Source organism: Culex pipiens, chromosome 1, assembly GCF_016801865.2.
Source record: "Culex pipiens pallens isolate TS chromosome 1, TS_CPP_V2, whole genome shotgun sequence".
Classification (NCBI taxonomy): Eukaryota; Metazoa; Arthropoda; class Insecta; order Diptera; family Culicidae; genus Culex; species Culex pipiens.
Window position 1 is genome coordinate 64,824,246 of NC_068937.1, and position 22,002 is coordinate 64,846,247.

At 35.8% G+C, this 22,002-nt stretch overlaps 2 protein-coding genes across 2 annotated transcripts; both read right to left on the bottom strand.

The window, feature by feature from the left end:
- Nucleotides 1–4,599: 4,599 nt before the first annotated feature.
- Nucleotides 4,600–9,468, bottom strand: LOC120430166 (60S acidic ribosomal protein P2-like). The gene has a single exon (XM_052711145.1). The coding sequence runs from the start codon at nucleotides 5,574–5,576 to the stop codon at nucleotides 5,250–5,252; it is 327 nt and encodes a 108-aa protein (XP_052567105.1). The 5' UTR covers nucleotides 5,577–9,468; the 3' UTR covers nucleotides 4,600–5,249.
- Nucleotides 9,469–18,758: 9,290 nt separating this feature from the next.
- Nucleotides 18,759–19,776, bottom strand: LOC128093620 (AT-rich interactive domain-containing protein 2-like). Its single transcript, XM_052711142.1, has 2 exons — nucleotides 18,955–19,776; nucleotides 18,759–18,894 (listed from the first exon to the last, which is right to left on the bottom strand). The coding sequence occupies exons 1-2, from the start codon at nucleotides 19,249–19,251 to the stop codon at nucleotides 18,841–18,843; spliced, it is 351 nt and encodes a 116-aa protein (XP_052567102.1). The 5' UTR covers nucleotides 19,252–19,776; the 3' UTR covers nucleotides 18,759–18,840.
- Between the last annotated feature and the right edge of the window lie 2,226 nt (nucleotides 19,777–22,002).

Here is a 22,002-nt window from a genome sequence, read left to right on the forward strand (position 1 = left end):
TTCTTAAATTCTTAAATTCTTAAATTCTTAAATTCTTAAATTCTTAAATTCTTAAATTCTTAAATTCTTAAATTCTTAAATTCTTAAATTCTTAAATTCTTAAATTCTTAAATTCTTAAATTCTTAAATTCTTAAATTCTTAAATTCTTAAATTCTTAAATTCTTAAATTCTTAAATTCTTAAATTCTTAAATTCTTAAATTCTTAAATTCTTAAATTCTTAAATTCTTAAATTCTTAAATTCTTAAATTCTTAAATTCTTAAATTCTTAAATTCTTAAATTCTTAAATTCTTAAATTCTTAAATTCTTAAATTCTTAAATTCTTAAATTCTTAAATTCTTAAATTCTTAAATTCTTAAATTCTTAAATTCTTAAATTCTTAAATTCTTAAATTCTTAAATTCTTAAATTCTTAAATTCTTAAATTCTTAAATTCTTAAATTCTTAAATTCTTAAATTCTTAAATTCTTAAATTCTTAAATTCTTAAATTCTTAAATTCTTAAATTCTTAAATTCTTAAATTCTTAAATTCTTAAATTCTTAAATTCTTAAATTCTTAAATTCTTAAATTCTTAAATTCTTAAATTCTTAAATTCTTAAATTCTTAAATTCTTAAATTCTTAAATTCTTAAATTCTTAAATTCTTAAATTCTTAAATTCTTAAATTCTTAAATTCTTAAATTCTTAAATTCTTAAATTCTTAAATTCTTAAATTCTTAAATTCTTAAATTCTTAAATTCTTAAATTCTTAAATTCTTAAATTCTTAAATTCTTAAATTCTTAAATTCTTAAATTCTTAAATTCTTAAATTCTTAAATTCTTAAATTCTTAAATTCTTAAATTCTTAAATTCTTAAATTCTTAAATTCTTAAATTCTTAAATTCTTAAATTCTTAAATTCTTAAATTCTTAAATTCTTAAATTCTTAAATTCTTAAATTCTTAAATTCTTAAATTCTTAAATTCTTAAATTCTTAAATTCTTAAATTCTTAAATTCTTAAATTCTTAAATTCTTAAATTCTTAAATTCTTAAATTCTTAAATTCTTAAATTCTTAAATTCTTAAATTCTTAAATTCTTAAATTCTTAAATTCTTAAATTCTTAAATTCTTAAATTCTTAAATTCTTAAATTCTTAAATTCTTAAATTCTTAAATTCTTAAATTCTTAAATTCTTAAATTCTTAAATTCTTAAATTCTTAAATTCTTAAATTCTTAAATTCTTAAATTCTTAAATTCTTAAATTCTTAAATTCTTAAATTCTTAAATTCTTAAATTCTTAAATTCTTAAATTCTTAAATTCTTAAATTCTTAAATTCTTAAATTCTTAAATTCTTAAATTCTTAAATTCTTAAATTCTTAAATTCTTAAATTCTTAAATTCTTAAATTCTTAAATTCTTAAATTCTTAAATTCTTAAATTCTTAAATTCTTAAATTCTTAAATTCTTAAATTCTTAAATTCTTAAATTCTTAAATTCTTAAATTCTTAAATTCTTAAATTCTTAAATTCTTAAATTCTTAAATTCTTAAATTCTTAAATTCTTAAATTCTTAAATTCTTAAATTCTTAAATTCTTAAATTCTTAAATTCTTAAATTCTTAAATTCTTAAATTCTTAAATTCTTAAATTCTTAAATTCTTAAATTCTTAAATTCTTAAATTCTTAAATTCTTAAATTCTTAAATTCTTAAATTCTTAAATTCTTAAATTCTTAAATTCTTAAATTCTTAAATTCTTAAATTCTTAAATTCTTAAATTCTTAAATTCTTAAATTCTTAAATTCTTAAATTCTTAAATTCTTAAATTCTTAAATTCTTAAATTCTTAAATTCTTAAATTCTTAAATTCTTAAATTCTTAAATTCTTAAATTCTTAAATTCTTAAATTCTTAAATTCTTAAATTCTTAAATTCTTAAATTCTTAAATTCTTAAATTCTTAAATTCTTAAATTCTTAAATTCTTAAATTCTTAAATTCTTAAATTCTTAAATTCTTAAATTCTTAAATTCTTAAATTCTTAAATTCTTAAATTCTTAAATTCTTAAATTCTTAAATTCTTAAATTCTTAAATTCTTAAATTCTTAAATTCTTAAATTCTTAAATTCTTAAATTCTTAAATTCTTAAATTCTTAAATTCTTAAATTCTTAAATTCTTAAATTCTTAAATTCTTAAATTCTTAAATTCTTAAATTCTTAAATTCTTAAATTCTTAAATTCTTAAATTCTTAAATTCTTAAATTCTTAAATTCTTAAATTCTTAAATTCTTACATTCTTAAATTCTTAAATTTTAAATTCTTAAATTCTTAAATTCTTAAATTCTTAAATTCTTAAATTCTTAAATTCTTAAATTCCTAAATTCTTAAATTCTTATTTTCTTATTTTCTTATTTTCTTATTTCCTTATTTTCTTATATTCTAAAATTCTTGAATGCCGCCATCTTGAATAATAAAAAATACACTTATTTTGGAGTCATATTCTAGGTTAGAAATGCATATTTAGAGGATTTAGAGATTAGAAATTTTTTAAAGGTCTTCGGATAATAGAGTACAAACTGTTTCTATTTTTATAATTCAGTTTTAATTTTTTTTATTTACATTTTTTTTTTAACTTTAAATGTTGAATTTTTGATGTTCTGAACTCTTAAATATTCAAAATTTTGATTTTTTATTTCGAGTTCAAAATATTTGAATTTTTGAGGTCTAACTTTAATATTTTCAACCTTATTTTTTAAGCTTTGAATTTGTGATTTTTTTCTGAAATAAATATTTGCATTTTTAATTTCTCAAATACCTGACTTAATTTTTTTTTAGTTTCTCAATTAACAAATATTAGTTTTTTTTATATTTTCATATATGATTTTCTAAATTTCCGAGTTTCTAAATTTTTGTGTTTCCTTATTTTTGAGTTTGTGATTCCTTTACTTTCTAATATTTTTCAATTTTGCTGCGTCGCCGTTGTTCTTCCACGTGACATCCATAATTTATTTATGTTATCCTTAGTAAAAAATCCTTCAAATGGTCTGCTATCAAAACATGTATTTATGATCCCTTCTATATTAAACCTTTGTTTGTAATTTTTTAAAATTATATTTGTTAAACGTACCTGCAACTCTCATTTCTATTTTTTTACCTAATGTAAAAGTTTTGAATTGTTTCTAATGTATAATTTCTACCTAAGCATAAGCATCTTTTAAATAAAATGTTGAGTTGCATAAAAAATAAGTCCCCGTACCGCTTTCAATTACAATTTTTGTTAATCCCTTTTTTTTAAAAAAAATAAGAAAAAACTTTAATACCCAATTTGAGTAAATCCACTCAACTGTGTACAATATTGCAGAAAAAGTACTGGAACGCGCTACCCAGGCAAAAGTTTTGCGGCCTCTCTCCTTGCAGAACTTCTGCAAAAGAGAGAGATGAAGAGAGCGAGCTGAAAAGTACGGGAACGTGCTGCAAAAAAGTGACTTATGCTGGCTGCAGAATTCTGCAGAAGTTGCAGAAATTTTGCAATTCTGCAGGTACGGGAATAGACCTATTCTCTCAATTCCAGAGACCAGCAGCATCCGTCAACAGCACGAAGCGTGAAATAGTTGCTGGTAGGTTGAAAGCTGACCCTGGAGGAAATACACGTGAGCCTGAGTTTGCCTGAGCAACGTGCCCAAGTAACCACAAGCACTAAATCGGAACTGTAAATCAACACTAAATCGTTATTTCCATGTTTTGAGCCCCTAAAATGCAAATTATAATGTTACTTTAGAGTTCTAACTCTATATAAGCTTTGGTGAAAGTTTCAAAACTTTGACAATTCATGTTACTCTAAAATAACTTTATATCAACTGTTCGAGTGCTTCATTAAATTGTAAACAAAAGCGACATTGAAATATTCAAAGTGTTGATTTTGGTTTTGAATTTTTCGCCTAAACTGTGATAATGATGGGTAAGCTGGTGATAAACTGCAGTGGAAATTATTTGTTACTAAAACATTATTGAAAATTTTCAGCATACTCCCAGAATTCCGGGCTTTCTCATCGACTACAAGACTACAAGATTAGTCTACGTGTGACGGGACCAGAACCATCTCAGGCAAGAAAAAACCGGCTGCTGCTTAAAATCCAATAAATGGTGATTTGTGTTCAAGTTAAAAGTGATTGTGTATTGAAAATGTTTAAAATAATAAATAAATAGCGATCAGAGAAAGGAGTTTCTAAATTGATTACTCAGGTGCACTTTTGGAACGATCTCTGGGGAAGACAACATCGATAATTTTCTTCGTTGAAAAGCGTTTTACTTTACAGAGCAGTTGGTTAGTGCACGGCATCATAATCTTGGAGTTCATCACAACATCATCACCGACCGACCCGGACCCGGAGCAGCAAATTGGAAGAAATCACAAAAAAAACATATAAGCTTTGGTAGCGCGCCATCTGAACTTGAAAAAGTTCACCAATCAGATATGCAACAGATGGCGCGTTGCAAAAAGCTTTTTCTTCTTTTGACATTTTTAAGGTGTTTTTCCAATGCACGTAAACTCTATATCCACTGTTGCAGTCGCCACTTTTGGCTTTAAACTCACTTTACAAGGGGATATAGAGTTATGTGACTGTAAATAGCTTACTTTATATTTTGATATAGAGTGGATTTAATGTTAAGTTTTAGAGTCCCGCGGTTACTTGGGTGGAGCCCTACCTAGTAGTTTCTTGGTGAAGAAGATGCATGAAGCGATCGTCGATTTGGTCAGCGTAACTCCGACTGCTATCTTTCACGAAATATCGGTTAAATCAAACAGCGCCCGCAGACGGGAACAAGTTTAATTGTGACAACATCCCGATCGCAATGGACTACGCAATGGAAGAACCAGCCGGAATTCTATGAAAAGAACAAAGCAATCACCGCCGAGATGGAACCCGAGTTTAGAAGTTCGTCCAAGGTCGAACCGGTACTTGCGGCTGTTGCGCATTCGTGAGCCTCCTTGGGAACCTCCGCCGAAGCAACCAAATCCAGTTTCAACGCACAGTAATTATCCCAGCTGATCGCCGTGCCGGCGGAAACTTCGACGGACCTGCGATCGTGCTGATCGTGGGAAGTATAAACACAAGCAGATCATTCTTTATTTATTGTTTCAATTCCTACAATTCAAAGCCAAAAGTACCAACATGCAGCTGAATAAAAAAACGAAATAAATAAATATTGAACTTATTTTTTGTTTATGTACTATTAGCATCGACCTTTTTCCTTCTTGTTGTATTTCGTAGAAACAATTAGCGCCGTCGTACCGTCTTCGGGGGCAAAAACGCCAGTGTAACCGCCAGCAGCCATCCGGGGATGTGGTCACGGGGAATATTCCCTTGTTCAAACAAACCGCAGCCCATGTCGTCCTCGAATCCGGACCCTTCCATCTTTTTATCCGCTTTCTTCTCCTCGGTGGCAGCGGTGGGCACAGCACCACCGGATGACAGCTTCTCGCGGCCGGAAGCGATCAGTTTCTCGACGGACTTGCCCTTCAGCACGATGACCTCCTTGTTGATGCGGGTTGAGTCAGCCTCGAGACCGACTGAGCGGCATTTCGAAACCTGCGCAACCGACATTTACTAATTCCTATCGGAAACATTCGCGAAAACAAATTAAAAACAATAAAAATGACCGGCATCGCCTCATTTTTGAGCAAGAACCGCAAGAACAAATCAACACAAACTTGACAGGCGGGTGTGCGAAGGAGACGCAAAACAAATCAATGTTTTCGACAAAGCAGGTTGGGCGCTGGTTTAGTGGTTAGCGTGGTAGCCTCTGAATCCCAGTATGGCCTGGGTTCAATCCCAGACGGACCCGGTGGCATTTTTCGAGACGAGATTTGCCTGACCACGCCTTCTATCGGATGGGGAAGTAAAACGTCGGTCCATTTGCGTAAAAGAGGTTTTGAGTGACTCACCACACATAACCTTCGGACGCCTAGAAATGAGCAGAAACTTGCAACAGAGACCACAAAAGACCCGGAGGTCGTTAAAGTGGATTACTTTGCTTTTTTGGTTGGGCGCTGTCAAATGTTAGTTGACAGGAGGAATTTGATTCCTTAATATATTAAATGCGCAAATTAAATACATTAAGGCCAGTTTCGCGCCTCTCGGTCTTGCGTTAAAAGAATCGAAATTCTACGTCAAATTTATTTTAGTTCTACGTTAAAGCAATCGAATACTGCGTCAACATTATTGTAATCCTACGTTGAAATAATTCAAGTTCTTCGTCAAAATTACTGTAGTCCTACGTTAACCACCAAACCAATCTGTCATCTATTCGTCTTGATTATGCATGGGCCACAAAACGCACCCGACCATGTGACGTTTCTCTTATGTGTGTGTCAAGAAAATACAAAAAAGAACTCATCGAGAATGCATACACAGAACAATCCATGCATCACAGCAATCGTCATGATCTGCCAAGATCCTTCTTGCCCTCCTTCTCAGAACTATCTGATCGAAAGAGAGAGAGCACTTCCTCTTTCCTCCTCTTTTTTAACAGAATTTGAAAACAGCGCAACTGTCTTCAAAACAACGGCCCAACTTAGCACCTGTTAATACCTGTTAATCCTCGTCGCCAACTTTGTGGGGTCCTCGCGTAACGGACGCAGCTCGTAAAAGCCGCCGATCGTCCACCCGTTCGCCCACTGACCGAAGTCCGTACGCTAGTCGTCCCGGAACCACTCGCGTCGTGCAGCAGCTCATCGTTGCGTGCACTCCTCCACACTGTCCGCATTAGACTAACTCTCTCGCGTCCTTTCCCTCTCTCACACAACGTCTCTCACACAACTTGTGCCAAGGGGCAGCACACTCGGAGGGTCGGACCCTACATTGATCTTGCTTGCCATGTTGATTTTTCTACGAGTGAGCGAGAGCTGTGTTTTGCTTTGTTCTCCTTCTCGCTCACTCGCTCTCACACTCACTCAAAATGGCAGACTTGATGCCAGTTTTTTTAGAAACAGCATGACAGTGTTGCTAGTGACCGCTGTAAATCAGCTCTATTCCAGCTGTTAGCAAAGCAGTTGTATTAGAGCTAATTTGCAAAGATCTTAGCTGTTTTATGACATATTGCTGGTGAATGCTGTTTACCAACTAATTTATGATTTCTTTTAGTGCTGGATGGTTACTTGGGTATCCACTGGTAAGGTTTCCTCGGCGATGTCACTCCAGGCACAGAGAACCGATGTACATCTAGGCTCTAACTTGTGTGTAAACACTGTTGCACTAAAAAAATGCGTTGCATACAATCTTGCATCAAAGTAATTAGAGTGTGCAGGATACGCTTGGCGGCGCCACCGTCGCGGTTGAGAATACTTGACTTAACAATGAAAAAGGCTCAATAATTTCGGAAAAAAATAAATGTTAACCTCGTTTAAATATAAAATTCACTTCTGTATAATTCCAGTTGACTAACAATAATGCAAAAACGCAACGAAAACATAACAGAAAATTCATTCAAAAATGATTTTTCCAGCGACAACTTAAAATAGTCCCTTTACACATGTTATGTCCGATTTCGTTTTGTTTACTTTCTTTGGCGCGTAAAATTGCAACCCTCTGATGAAGGCGTTCAGATATTGGTCTGATGTCGTTCGTACGGAATGTTTTATGCAGTGATTAGATGGTCCAACGTTCTGCTACTGTGGGCCATCATGATTTTGGAAGTGGCGCTATCTAGGCGGATGGTGCACACCCTAGCTCTTTTCAACGTATTTTTGTTTGAATTTTTACACACGTTTTTCAATGCTGTTTGTTCAATGATATACATCTGTTCTCTGTGCTCCAGGTACTTACTTCGGGACACTTTTGCACCTTACTCACTGCACTATTACTTTTCACTATAACTGGACACCACTTGTATTTCTTTCTGAGGGAAACACGTTGGTAGGATGATCTTCGAACTTAATTTTATTGAATTTTCAACAGGGTTTTGTTCCAGGTTGGATAAGTTACAGTAGCAATGTATGAATCACCGTATGCTTGATCATGTTACGTTAGCATTCGATATCTACGTAGAGAAATTTCGTGACCGAGTACATCCCTTCGATGCCCTAGTTTATTAATTAATTGATCCGATAGCATTGATAGCATGATAAATTAAGAAATCGCGTTGCCCTTTGCTTAGGGTAAAACAAAAAATCTTAACCTTAGGTTTTCCGAGCTTGGTGGCTCTAACCTGCCAAACATTGCCATAGATTCAAGTAGGCAATCAGCTAAAATTTGTCTCACAATTTGACTACGTGTCACTAAGTAGGTGTCCATTTGTCTGTGAACTCGACAATAACAATGCGTCTAAAAATATACTTGATCCGTGTGTCGGTATTCTAAAGAAGCCTTTGAGAACAGAATAATAGTGTTGTGGAAGAAGCAACCGTACACTGGTACGATCGGTGGAGAACGGTAGATCACAAAACAACTAGCTGAACTTGCCTCGGCAAGCACGGCGCGTTGGCGAAGTGGTGTACGCGCTCGCACGGTATGCGAAAGAGCGGGGTTCGATTCCCCGGCGCGCCAGATGTGCGGTAGCTTTTTCCTCGCACTGTTAATTTCTGTACTCATTCGGCTTGAAGAATTAGCATGATAAATTAAGAAATCGCGTTGCCCTTTGCTTAGGGTAAAACAAAAAATCTTAACCTTAGGTTTTCCGAGCTTGGTGGCTCTAACCTGCCAAACATTGCCATAGATTCAAGTAGGCAATCAGCTAAAATTTGTCTCACAATTTGACTACGTGTCACTAAGTAGGTGTCCATTTGTCTGTGAACTCGACAATAACAATGCGTCTAAAAATATACTTGATCCGTGTGTCGGTATTCTAAAGAAGCCTTTGAGAACAGAATAATAGTGTTGTGGAAGAAGCAACCGTACACTGGTACGATCGGTGGAGAACGGTAGATCACAAAACAACTAGCTGAACTTGCCTCGGCAAGCACGGCGCGTTGGCGAAGTGGTGTACGCGCTCGCACGGTATGCGAAAGAGCGGGGTTCGATTCCCCGGCGCGCCAGATGTGCGGTAGCTTTTTCCTCGCACTGTTAATTTCTGTACTCATTCGGCTTGAAGAATTAGCATGATAAATTAAGTGATCCGATCTTCTCCTAGAACTCGACATGTACCCCGAAGGGTCAAATAGTTAGGCGGGTTGCCTACATTTCAAGCAACACTTAGATGTCCTGAGATCAGGGAAGGCATTTGCCGATGGGCCTCCAAAAAGCTTTTTTCATTTATTACCTTCCAGTTAAGGAATTTATTATAAAAATGTATGCCGGGTCCGGTGGTTTAGTGGTTAGCGTGGTAGCCTCTAAATCCCAGTATGGTCTGGGTTCAATCCCAGACGGACCCGGTGGCATTTTTTCGAGACGAGATTTGCCTGATCACGCCTTCTATCGGATGGGGAAGTAAAACGTCGGGCCATTTGCGTAAAAGAGGTTTTGGGTGACTCACCACACATAACCTTTGGACGCCTAGAAATGAGTAGAAACATGCAACAGAGCCCACAAAAGACCCGGGGGTCGTTAAAGTGGATTGCTTTGCTTTTTTTGGAGCACTTGCAGATATTTTACTAATGAACAACTTTGTAGAACATTGTTTTGTTCTAAACTGACATTGTTTACGCTCTAGTGTCAACAGCATTCACTTTTGAACAAAACAATGTTCAACAAAATTGTTCGTTTGTACAAAATCTACAATTGCTTCATACATCATTATAGTGAATTCTGTAACTGGAAAGAAATAAAACAAACGAGGGCTTCGCGATGGTTTTTTGCCATCTGCCATCTCTGCCTGAGATTTCAAACCATTCTTGCCAGATTTACCGTTATTATTCTATGGATCTTTAAGAGCGATTGAACGCATTTGTAACGTTCTCGTCCATTCCTCCTGTAGAATAGGCAATCAAACGTCAAAATTACCCCCCACTAGAGGGCGCTGAAACTTGGGGTGATGTTTTCATTATAACCTACAGCGAGTAAGTTGGTTTGAAATTTGAAATTGTTTTATTTCATCATAAAATCGACATTAATAGCAAATTATACCATTTTCAGGTAAGAAATAAATAGCTTAATTGATATAAACGAAAATATTTTTGTGATGGCCGATCTAACCTGTTCATTATCTGATTCAAAATAAGGGAATGTTTTAATCAACCAAAACCTAACTAATCAATTGAGAATGTAGATTATTCAAGTGGACAAATATTTTTTAAAGTCACTTCTACCACAAAAGCAAAGCTCTGCTTGAAAAACGGTAATTGGAATGATTTTCAAAATTTGCAATCTAACCTCATTCTCGTGTTTTCAATCCGGATCTCAGAATTTTCAATGAAAAAGGCAAGTTAGCAAAAAAATCAAAAAGTCAATCGATAGAACTTTTTATTTCTTACCTCCTGTTAAGTTTATTTTATTCCAAAAGATCAATTTTCTTTTAAAAAACCTTAAAACAGTTTTCACTCGCCTTTGCACTTATCGCGCAAAACCGTAAACGTAACCTTGCACCAAAGTTCTCCTACTCGAATGTAGGTGGCGAATCGAGTTTTTAGCTTTGGTTTTGGGGGCTTATAGAAAAGGATGGCATACTAAACATGAGTAGACCACGCCTTCTTTTAAGTTGTAGTCCGAGCAGATGCCAGACATTCTTGTAAATCGATCGTACGATCTCGCCTGATTCTTCGCACTTTCTACATCTTGTGCGCTGAAAACAATAGATTCTTTGTATCCTCACTTATGGTTTGCTGTGACGCGACTTGGTTTTGACCTTGATTTTAGAAATGTTGTGACTTCTCACGACACTTGCTTTTCGTTTTGTTCATCGATATTGAGTTTGTTTTATACTGGACTGATTTCAAATATTTATTATGCTCGCGCGGCGACATTCCGGGGCCCGTGAATCGTCCTAGATTTACAAAGTATTATTAATGCTGTGCAATGTATATACAATAAGTTAGGGGGACCAAGTCAGCCTTTTGAAAACTAAATAGTCCATAATTTGTAGAAAATTTGTGGAAAATTTGTGCAATAAAATAAAATTTGTGCACTGCACTTTTGAGAAGTTATTAACAAATCAAATTTTTACCTACAGGTTGGGCGGACCAAGTCGTTACTTTCAAAAACCAAAAACGTCATAATTTGTGGAAAATTCGTGGAGAATTTGCGACACTAATAAAAAAATTGTGCATTTTCAAAAACCATGGAAAATTCAAATTTTCGATTTTTACCTGCAGGTTGGGTGGAGCATATGACCCCTCTTAAAAACCAAGTATGGCAAATGATAGAGAAAATTTGTGCAAAATTTGTGGTATAGTTTTCAAAATTTGTTCCGATTCGTGCTTTATTTTATTTTCAAAATAAAATTTATGTTTTTCAAAAAACACATGTCACGCCATTCACTATGCAACATATGCAGCAAGTCGCGCGACACAGAGCTCTGTTTCCCAAAGGGTGGGTTGTAGCACGCGGGTTGCATAACTTCCGGCAGATTACGCAGATGTCACCACGAATCGTTTAGGTGTACGGAAAAGGAAACTAACATTTTGTGAGAACAGATGTATATCATTGAACAAACAGCATTGAAAAACGTGTGTAAAAATTCAAACCAAAATACGTTGAAAAGAGCTAGGGTGTGCACCATCCGCCTAGATAGCGCCACTTCCAAAATCATAATGGCCTACAGTAGCAGAACGTTGGACCATCTAATCACTGCATAAAACATTCCGTACGAACGACGTCAGACCAATGTCTGACTGTCCTTCATCAGAGGGTTGCAATTTTACGCGCCAAAGTAGGTAAACAAAACGAAATCGGACATAACATGTATAAAGATAAAGGGACTATTTTAAGTTGTCGCTTGAAAAATCATTTTTGAATGAATTTTCTGTTATGTTTTCGTTAAGTTTAATGCATTTTTGCATTATTTTTAGTCAACTGGAATTATACAGAAGTAAATTTTATATTTAAACGAGGTTAACATTTATTTCCTTTCGAAATTATTGAGCCTTTTTCATTGTTAAGTCAAGTATTCTCAGCCGCGACGGTGGCGCCGCCAAGCGTATCCTGCACACTCTAATTTCTTTGATGCAAGATTGTATGCAACGCATTTTTTTAGTTAACACGGTTTACACACAAGTTAGAACAAAGATGTACATCTGTTCTTTGTGCCCAAACCTCTTTCTACTCTAAGGAACCGTCCACTCCAGGGTTCGAACTGACGACCTTTGGATTGCGAGTTCAACCGCCGCCAACGATGCCACCGGAGTAGGTTTGGTTTGGTGTGTTGTTTGTACCATTTTCTGGTAAACTAGTTCTGGCGAGGGTTCTGGCCACTGCGGCAATCGAATGTACCGGCGGGTTGCTTCCGGTTGCATTTGATTTGAGGAGAAGGTTTTTCAATCCACCAGGGGCTTATTCGGGGGCAACAACTTCGGTAATCCGGAACATCCGGTAAGTTTCATATTTGCAGTGTTTAGCATGAAAAACAAACTTAGACCAATCTTTCAAGTGCGCGCTCTTTTTGAGGGGGGGGGGGGCACAAACCGAAGAAGAGAGTGCATCTCGGGGGAGCGTTGTTATGGGGTTTGAGTGCAAATCGAGGAAGCATTATTGCGGGGTTTTGGCGTAAAACGGGATTTTCTTTTTTTTAATTTTAACGAAACATTCATATAAAGATGGAGGATGGACCCCCTGTTGCCCTCGAATAAGACCCTGGTGGATTGAAAAACCTTCTCCTCAAATCAAATGCAACCGGAAGCAACGCGCCGGTACATTCGATTGCCGCAGTGCCCAGAATTCTCGCCAGAACTAGTTTTATAGATCGGAATAATAAATTAGCCACCCTTACCTTTCATTTGCGGCCAGCCAAAACATTTGAAATTTCCATTTTTGAGCGATTTCCTTCAACGTTCGACATTTCCAAATGTTGATCCAGCAAACAAATCAGCGCGCTGCTGACAGACCGCGGATGAACTTTTCTTTTGTTCTACAAGGGGAATTGGGGGTAAAACGGTCAAATTGGCAAACATTGTTGTGTTAAAATTTGGCCATTCTAATGCGTTTGAAAGGTCAACTTTGATGTAACAATGCCTAATTTACTGTAAAACTTAATTACGCATCATCAAAGTAGCGATATTTACGAAAAAATAATTATTTTTCAATTAAACCGAATGACGCAATGATCATTTAACCCCAATGCACCCCGATTCTTTTTTCGCGGTGTTCATTCGCTCGCGTCAACTAGCGATCTCCGGGAGATGAACATTTCGCCCAATTTTGTCGCCGGCATCTTTCAATAAGAAGATTAATAATAAAGTTTTTTGGGAATCTTTTAACAGTTAAATGCCTATCAAATTGTGTTCAAATTCAAAGCATTTGAAAAAAATTCTGTCTTCAAAATTTATTTTAAAATTGTAATTTAAATTCGCCGGGAACCGTGGTGTGGGGATAAGCGTGATTGCCTCTCACCCAGTCGGCCTGGGTTCGATCCCAGAAGGTCCCGGTGGCATTTTTCGAGACGAGATTTGTCTGATCACGCCTTCCGTCGGACGGGAAGTAAATGTTGGCCCCGGACTAACCTAAAAAGGTTAGGTCGTTAGCTCAGTCCAGGTGTAGGAGTCGTCTCCCTGGGTCCTGCCTCGATGGAGTAAAAAGAGGCTTGCAATTGCCTCAACAATCAAGCCTTCGAACACCAAGTTTCGAGTAGGAATCTCGCAATCGAGAACGCCAAGGCAATGCTGTAGAGCGAATAATTTTATTTATTTGATGTTGAATTTAAATTTCCAATAAAATTTTCAGATATTTGAAAATTACAATATTTTTAGATTTCTACTTGCCGGGAACCGTGGTGTAGGGGTAAGCGTGATTGCCTCTCACCCATTCAGCCTGGGTTCGATCCCAGACGGTCCCGGTGGCATTTTTCGAGACGAGATTTGTCTGATCACGCCTTCCGTCGGACGGAGTAAATGTTGGCCCCGGACTAACCTAAAGGTTAGGTCGTTAGCTCAGTCCAGGTGTAGGAGTCGTCTCCCTGGGTCCTGCCTCGGTGGAGCCGCTGGTAGGCAGTTGGACTCACAATCCAAAGGTAGTCAGTTCGAATCCCGGGGTGGATGGAAGCTAAGGTGTAAAAAGAGGCTTGCAATTGCCTCAACAATCAAGCCTTCGAACACCTAGTTTCGAATAGGAATCTCGCAATCGAGAACGCCAAGGCAATGGTGTAGAGCGAATAATTTGATTTGATTTAAAGTTCTACTTCACCCGTGGTTCTACTGCAATATAGTCATTTCAATACAAACAGTCACTTTTATGTGGATACTACATCAACACAAAAATTTAGTTTTTGTTGGGTTTTATTTAATTCTTATTTGAAAATTTCGTAAAAAAAAGATTAACTCAATTTTGACTGTTTCTGTTGAAGTACAGGCCAACTCAGAGTGGTTTTTTGGACAGTTACATTTTTTTTCTAGAAATCATCCCATCAATACCTGAAAACTTGCCGAAGATAATAAATCGATGAGCCAAAAATGTTTTAAAATACCGATTTATTTAAAAAAAAATGCAGTTTTTCTGCACTACTGCCAAAGTCTATATAGATTTGTATGGACTTATGATGCACATTATTTTGGTAGTATAATACAAAAAATAAATTCCAGGAAATTGCTAATTCTAGGAAGAATCGTTCTTCTTAAACTTACGAAAGCTTTTTCAAAGAAAACTGAAGAGCTTTTGCATAAATGCTGTTGTCTTTTGCAAATCTTCTATTTGATACATTTCAAATGCTATTTCCTGCTTTCCAGTAATAATTTAGGTAATTCTCAAATTTAATACAAAACGATTTTTATTGATTTTAAGTTAAAAAAATTTGTGGAGCATGGAAATTAGGGGTTTGGATTTTTTACTGATAAAAACGGTTCGTTTACAACTTACTTACTCTTTATACTCAAAAAAGCGTTCAATTCTTGAGAAATAAAAATATTGAAACAATTGTATACGTTGTGTATGCGTTCAAAAGGTATTTTGATACTAACGTCAGTCTATAAAAAAACATTGTAATTAGATTTAAAACTATATGGAAAAATTCCTTGTGGCCTTGGGAGAAAACCGGGAAAAAACCGGGAAATTGAAAATACAAATCTGGTGGCCACCCTGCGGATATAGCTTGTAAAAGGCCATAAGTGCTAATGCCGCGATAGTCGTGTTTTAATCGGTATTCGATCAATTTATTAATTATTTTTCACCTCAAAAATGCATAAGATTATTCATCTGCATTCTTTATATGCGCATAATTTGAAAACAATGAAAATTCTATTTTCTTCAGAGAAAACGAAAAAGTACTCCGCAATCACTCATTCTTGACTGTCCGCAGGGCTCTTACAAACTACGGGCAGAACGAACCGATTTCTAGCAATTGTCGTGTTTTTAACTTGTGCTCAGATCTTTTCGACTTTGACATTTCCAGTGACACAATCAAAATACGCTTCCTAAATTACCTGAAATTCCATCCCTGACTTAACAATACTCATGTAGATTTAAGAAACTGTGATATTTATGTTAATTTATTGAGTTATTTTCAAGAATGACCTCGTCTTGTATCATTTGAGTTTTGTGTACTTAAGGTTCGTTCAAAAACTACGTCCATGAATAGGGGGAGGCCCCCCCCCCCTCTGGGGTTCTGGGGTTTGTGACAGCCCATGTTAAAGGTATAGGAAAATGCGTGACAGGGGGGATTTTTTCGCGAAGGGAAAAGCTTTTTGTGGGACTGTGCATTGGTATTTTCATTTTCAATTTTAAATATTTTCAAAGGAGTTCAAACATGCAAAATATGATTATAAACGCAGGAAAATGCATTTTAACTGGATTTCGGTTGATTATTTTATAAAAAAAAATTGAAGTTTTTCGAAAAAATATTTTTTTTGCCCCCTGATTATTCAGGTCAACTTTGAAGGGGGGAACGACCACGGCCGTAAAAGCAAACATTCATTTAAAAGTAACATTCCGTGACAAAAGTCGTCTTTCCCTTTTCTTCCGATCAATGATATAGGCTAGTACGCTGATCGAAAGGAAAGGGGTCAAGAAACAGCTTTACGAACAGCAGAACAAAGAAGATGGAGCGATTTCTTGGGGCTTTTCTTCACCCTCTCTGACTTGCTTGCGCTGCCGCTGCTGCCCATTTGATTTTTTTCTTGACCGGTTCCTTCCGAAGTGCGTATACAGCTTATAACCGGAGGAGCAAACAAAAAAAAATAGATTGAAAAAATTAATTCCATCAGAGAAGAGGAAGAAAAATATTGCTATTTTCTTGATACTATAAACAAAAGTTTATCAGTTTTTCTTAGGAAACTAACTGAATTTAACATTATTTTCATTCGCCGTTATAACAATTTAACTTTTATTTAGTTTGAATTTTGAAAGATATCATTTTAAAAGAAGTTGACAGATTCAAGCTTGGTTTATCGTTACAGATTAAATTATTTTTGCCTATTGATTTTTATTTTAGTTTTTGAAAAGTGAGATGAAAACCTTAAAACTATTTTTACTGGGCAAAATGTCGCAAAAAAGTGATTGTTAGATTGTTTTGTTAAATTTGGCTTTTTTCCCTAAAAGAGCACTCAGGTAGCAAAATATAAACGTAGAAAAAAGTACCTTCCCTGCAAAGGTTTTTGAATTGATCTTAGTAGAAAGGTCCTCCAAATCTCTGAATTGCAAATGTAACATCCTGGAACAGAACTGGTAAATTCTAATAATAACACAAATTGAATTGAATTAAATTTGGCTTTTATATGAAATTCAATAAAATGTAAAATGCTAAATTAGTAGCAAATCAGCAAAAACTGTTTAGCTATATTAGACGAACATTAAAAAAGCAGCTCAATAAATGACAATACGCATGCCCAACATTTTTTTTTTCAAAATATTCATAGAGCCCAACCATAAACCAAATGGATTTTTTTTAATTCATCATTTGTTTTTCACGTTGAAATTAAAGTAAGATTGTTTAGTTTATTGAAAAATAATATGTAATAAAGCATGAAAAGTATATTCTGTGTAGACTTACAGAATATACTTTTCATTTACACAAAGAAAAATTACTCTAAATTTAAAAAGATCGTTCGTTGGATTAAAAGTTCGCGTTGGTGAATATTCGTAGAAAGTTCAAACTTTGTAATTTAAAAGTTGGAAAGTTTTTGATACTACCATGCATTTATGGAACAAAATCGTTGTATTGGTAAAAGTATTTTACTTTAAATTGGAAAAGAAACCTTTTATGGTAAGAATACACAACATTTAGCACTACAGAAATATTTTCACAAAAATGTGCCTGGTTTTTTACATTTATTTAAAAAATAAATAAACAGTATATTAGAAAAACACTTTTTTTTGTATTTAACGCTTCTCAACTAGCTTCTGCTTCATACGGTACGCCACCGGTCACTTCCGAATACCCCAGGCTGGACGGTTCCGGATGGAGGCTTCGACGCGCGACAGCAGTGTAACACGCCCAAGTAACATTTTAGGCTTTATCAAAGCTGTCACAACCGCTATAAAACCTATGAGCCAAAACCAACATTAAAACCCCTTAGTCGTAACAAACTCCCCAGAACCTTGATAAACCCCACTTAAAACCCAAAAGGACCTCCGCAAAAAGTTGTTACGGCCTATTTATAAAACCTACATAGGAGTTCAAGGCTTTACAACTGAATCCTAACAACATCCTCAAAGCCTTGATCAAACCTTTGTTAAAACCTAGTCAGGAGTTATGGAAAAATGACATTTCATACGTCTTTAAACGTCTTATGCCAAATAGGTTTTATTTTGGCAAAAAATAAGTCTTCGTCTTGCCAAATGAAATTATGGAGATGGTTGTCAAAAATGGCGATGATAAATAATAGATATTAGAGGTAATCCAAATAATTTGAATGCTTATTTCTCACAATTGATGGCTCAAATTCAGCTGCGGTTGAAATTTTATTGATAAATGTAGGGGAGATAGAGCCAAAAAATTCAACTCGCTTCATCAAAAATCAATATTTTGTAATCATAGTGTTAAATGTTAAAAAATATTTTATTGCAATTCTTTGAAAAAAATGTTAAAAATATTTTTAAACATCTATCGCTATATAAATCATACCAGAAATTCAGCATAAATGTGTGTTTCCATCAAATTTAAATCAAATTTTTCAGTTTTCTATTTTTTCAATCAAGATGGCGGTTAATCATATTCAATCAGAGCACGCGTCTAGCGCCATATTTATGCACTGCTATTTGGCCGCGATAAATGCTCTTTAAGGAGCTTATGGTTTTAGGTGAGCTTTTTACATGTCTAATGGCACTTGACAGCTACAACACCCTAGGTTTTAACAAAGCATGCGATAAAACCGTTTGGCATGGCATTGCCATCTGGTTTTCAAGCCTCTGTTAAAACTTTCATAAAACCTTATTGAAAGCCAGTCGGCTTTTATTTCCACCCGGTTTTATGTCCGAGGCATAAAACCCTGTTAGAACCTATTAATTAGCTCTTGCTTGTTGGTTGCGGTGAATGCCCAAATAAAACTATTAGGCAATCAAGATGCTACAATAAACCCTTAATAAAACTTGGTGGTGGCTAGTTGGTTTAAAAATGTTACTTGGGCGATGGTCACGTTTCCGGCCTCAATCAGGACTTGGAGGAGTTGGCCATTGATTCAGGAAGGGTGGTCGACGTTTCCCGGCTGGAAAGTAAAGTGCCTGAACGGGGAGTTCCCGATCCTGGAAGCGCATCCGGAACATGGAGTTGATGAGGCCCTCGTAACGGAGTTCGATTTTGAGCACGTAATCCTACATCGAGAATGACACAGATTTTTTTTTGGCTCACTGTCCAGATTCATTCGGCTGAAGCTGCGCCGTCGCGACGTGAGTGTTTGTGGGCGGGAAGTTGCTAAAAGAGATGGAAAGTAAGTGAAGTTGGCTAGCCACTGCACACATTCTCAATACTCACCGGTGCTGTAAACCGCCGGCACCGAGTGCAACATCTGCGCTGACCACCTCCGATTATGTAGCTTTTCGTCGTCCTCCTCTTCGTCGGAGGCCCATCGTGAAAATAAACTTTTGCGTACTTGTCCAAAAACCGGAAGTTAATCTTCTTCAACGCAATCTCGTTGTGCACGCAACACTTCGGCAGCGCCATCTCCTCGATGATCTCGCCCCAGTCCTCATGCGAATTGACCTTCAACCACCAATCCCGGGCCACCACCACACAATACAACCAGTGCGAATCCACATTCCAACCTCCCATACTACAAAAAAAAAAACAAACAAAATCAATCACAAACCCCACAAAAACACCCAAGCTTCCTTCTTACCCATTCCGGTCGTGGAACAGCAGCAGTTCCTGCAGGAAGCTCGCCTTGTCCTTTTCGAGCACTCGACCTTGTCCCGCTCCTGAACCACCCTCCTTCGAAGGCATTCCGCTGCTGCTGTTTGACTCACGAAGGTTTCCGCGTCCGATTCCTAGCTGCTGCCGCGGTCGGCTTTGCTTTGCGTCCTAGAATCACCAGCACCACCAGACCCACCAAAGTGTTTGTTTACATTTGCGACTTAGGCGTACACGGTTACACGAGAACGTCAAAATGAAAGAAATTTTACAGTCGAATTAAAAGTAAAAACTTTCAAATCAGTGAGCAATGAGATTTTCAAAAACTGTAGCAGTAAAAGTTTTCATTTTCAAAACAAGAAAAAAACTTTTAATGTAGCAAATTTTAACAACTTTTTAATTCAAAAGTAAGTTACTTTTGTCATTACCGTAATATTTTTTTGTGTGTAATATAAAATTTTCATAGTTATTTTAATATTTATCACGTTCCGTGAAATTTGGTGTTTTGAAATTAAGGTCCCCGTGAAATTTGCAATTTTTGTGCGTGAAAAATCACTAAGCCTATCCATAAAGTATGTCACACTAAAATCGGCCAAAATTAGCCTCCCCTCCCCTATTGACATAGGGTCACGGTAACACTCTCAACTTTTACGCGCACGATCACATCACTCAACTTTTCGTTGCTAATTTCATTAAGACCTTCGTCGAGCCAATTCTCTACGTTGAAGCCAGACTTGTCCTCCAGACCTCTTCGCCGAGCCATGCCAGACCCCGAACTCCTAAGTCCCGGGTGGACTCTTCACGGCGGCTAAGTCCCGACGGACTCTTCACAGCGGCTAAGTCCCGGCGGACTCTTCACAGCGGCTAAGTCCCGGCGGACTGCGGCCTCCACCGCTAAGTCCGGCTGGACTGGGGCCTCTGCTACTGGTGGCTGCTGGCGGGTCCGGCTGGTCTGGGGCTTCTTCAGGATCTGGAACTGGACTGGAACAAGAACTGGAACTAACTGGAACTAACTGCCCTCCTCAAGAATTTTGGGGTTTTTATAGTCAGTCCCCGAAAACTCTACTAAATTTTGTTCTACTAAAAGTGGTCCGTTTCGATGAGAAGCATCGATGAACCTCATGAATTAAATTATGCAGACCTCTGCAATTCTTCATGACTTTCCGTATGGTGTAGTGAGTACACCTCAAAATCGGAAGTCATGGGTTCGAACCGTTGTCGTGAAACTTTAAATTATGTTATTGGAATATCAAAATTATGTTCCTCAAACATTCTCAAAATGTAAGTCAATTATGAGCAGGTCGAATTCTTCATTGAACAAACATGCCAATGAATTTGGTTAAGCCACACCCTCAATTTCCCCTGTGTAATAACATCGCACATTCATAATTGAAAGCTTAACCATTTTTTTGATTGCCTAACAATTGGCGAAATTTAATAAAGGGCTTTTCAGGTGAGGATGACTCTTGATCCACACCTGTACATAAGCTTAATTACTTGTCGCGCAACGCGAGTCGACGGGTAAAATTATTTATGCTTGCGTAAGCGCGCATGGTCAGAACTGTGGTGAGGTTCAAAAATGGACAAATTTAATGATTTAAATTTGAGGTCGCTGCACTGGTAAGGTTTTTCTAAAGATTATTATTTTTAGAACATGTACTGGGGTAGGCAACGCAAAGTTCATGCACTATTTTTGAAAAAAAAAAGTTTTTTCTATAGTGTTGAGAAATATAGTTACGTTAAAAATTCCAAGTTTTAATTTCGGGGTTACTTTAATAGTCATAGTTTTTCTTGTTATAATTAAACTTAAGGTGTTCAAACTTTATTTTTACGTCAAATGTACCATCACCTAGGTTGCTGATATAGTTTTGAAGAAAAAAATCAATGTTTATATTTAGTTAATTAAATTTATAAGCTTTTTAACAAAATATTTATAAATTTTAGGTAAAATTGCTATTTTTTTCAATATTGGATTTTTTTCTGAAATTCGTTGAAACTAATTTTGTTTATAAATATATCGATTTATATTGCAACTGAAATTGAATTCGAAGCATGAATCACAAGTTTTCATATTTTACAAGAAAATTGTTCAACTGAAATCGGTTATAAGTGTGGGTATTTTTTTATTGTATTTCAAAAACACATATTATTTATCAATTATTTATTATTTTCAAACTTATTTACCTTCTCCTAGTGGAAAATAGTCCAAAGAATTCGAAAATGGATTCCGTCTTCCGATTTTAAATCATGTTTATTAAGAAAATCATGACACTTTGAGAAGCTTGAAATAATGCTTTTCCTCAAAATTTTCTTAATTATAGTTAGCTAACTTTTTAAACTTTTCAAAATTTACGAAAAGTTCTTCTTGAGGTGATTGAGGCCTGGCATCACTGGCTGGACGCGGTCGAGTTGGAAATCGTGCAAGTTTTGTTTTGATATTTTGATGGTTAAAAAGCCAAATTTAAAGTCGTGAAGTGTTTCATTCGGCGCGGTAGTTGCTCGTCTATCCGGGAAAGATGGAGTTTTTGTGAAAATTTGTTATTAAAGTGACATAATCGCAATCACAATTTTGCTATCATTTGAGCCATTTGGGCTTCACTTTGAGCGCTGTGCTTTTTCGCAAAGCAGTGCGATAGTATTAGTGTTATCCAACGATGCTTATGTGCTTATTCG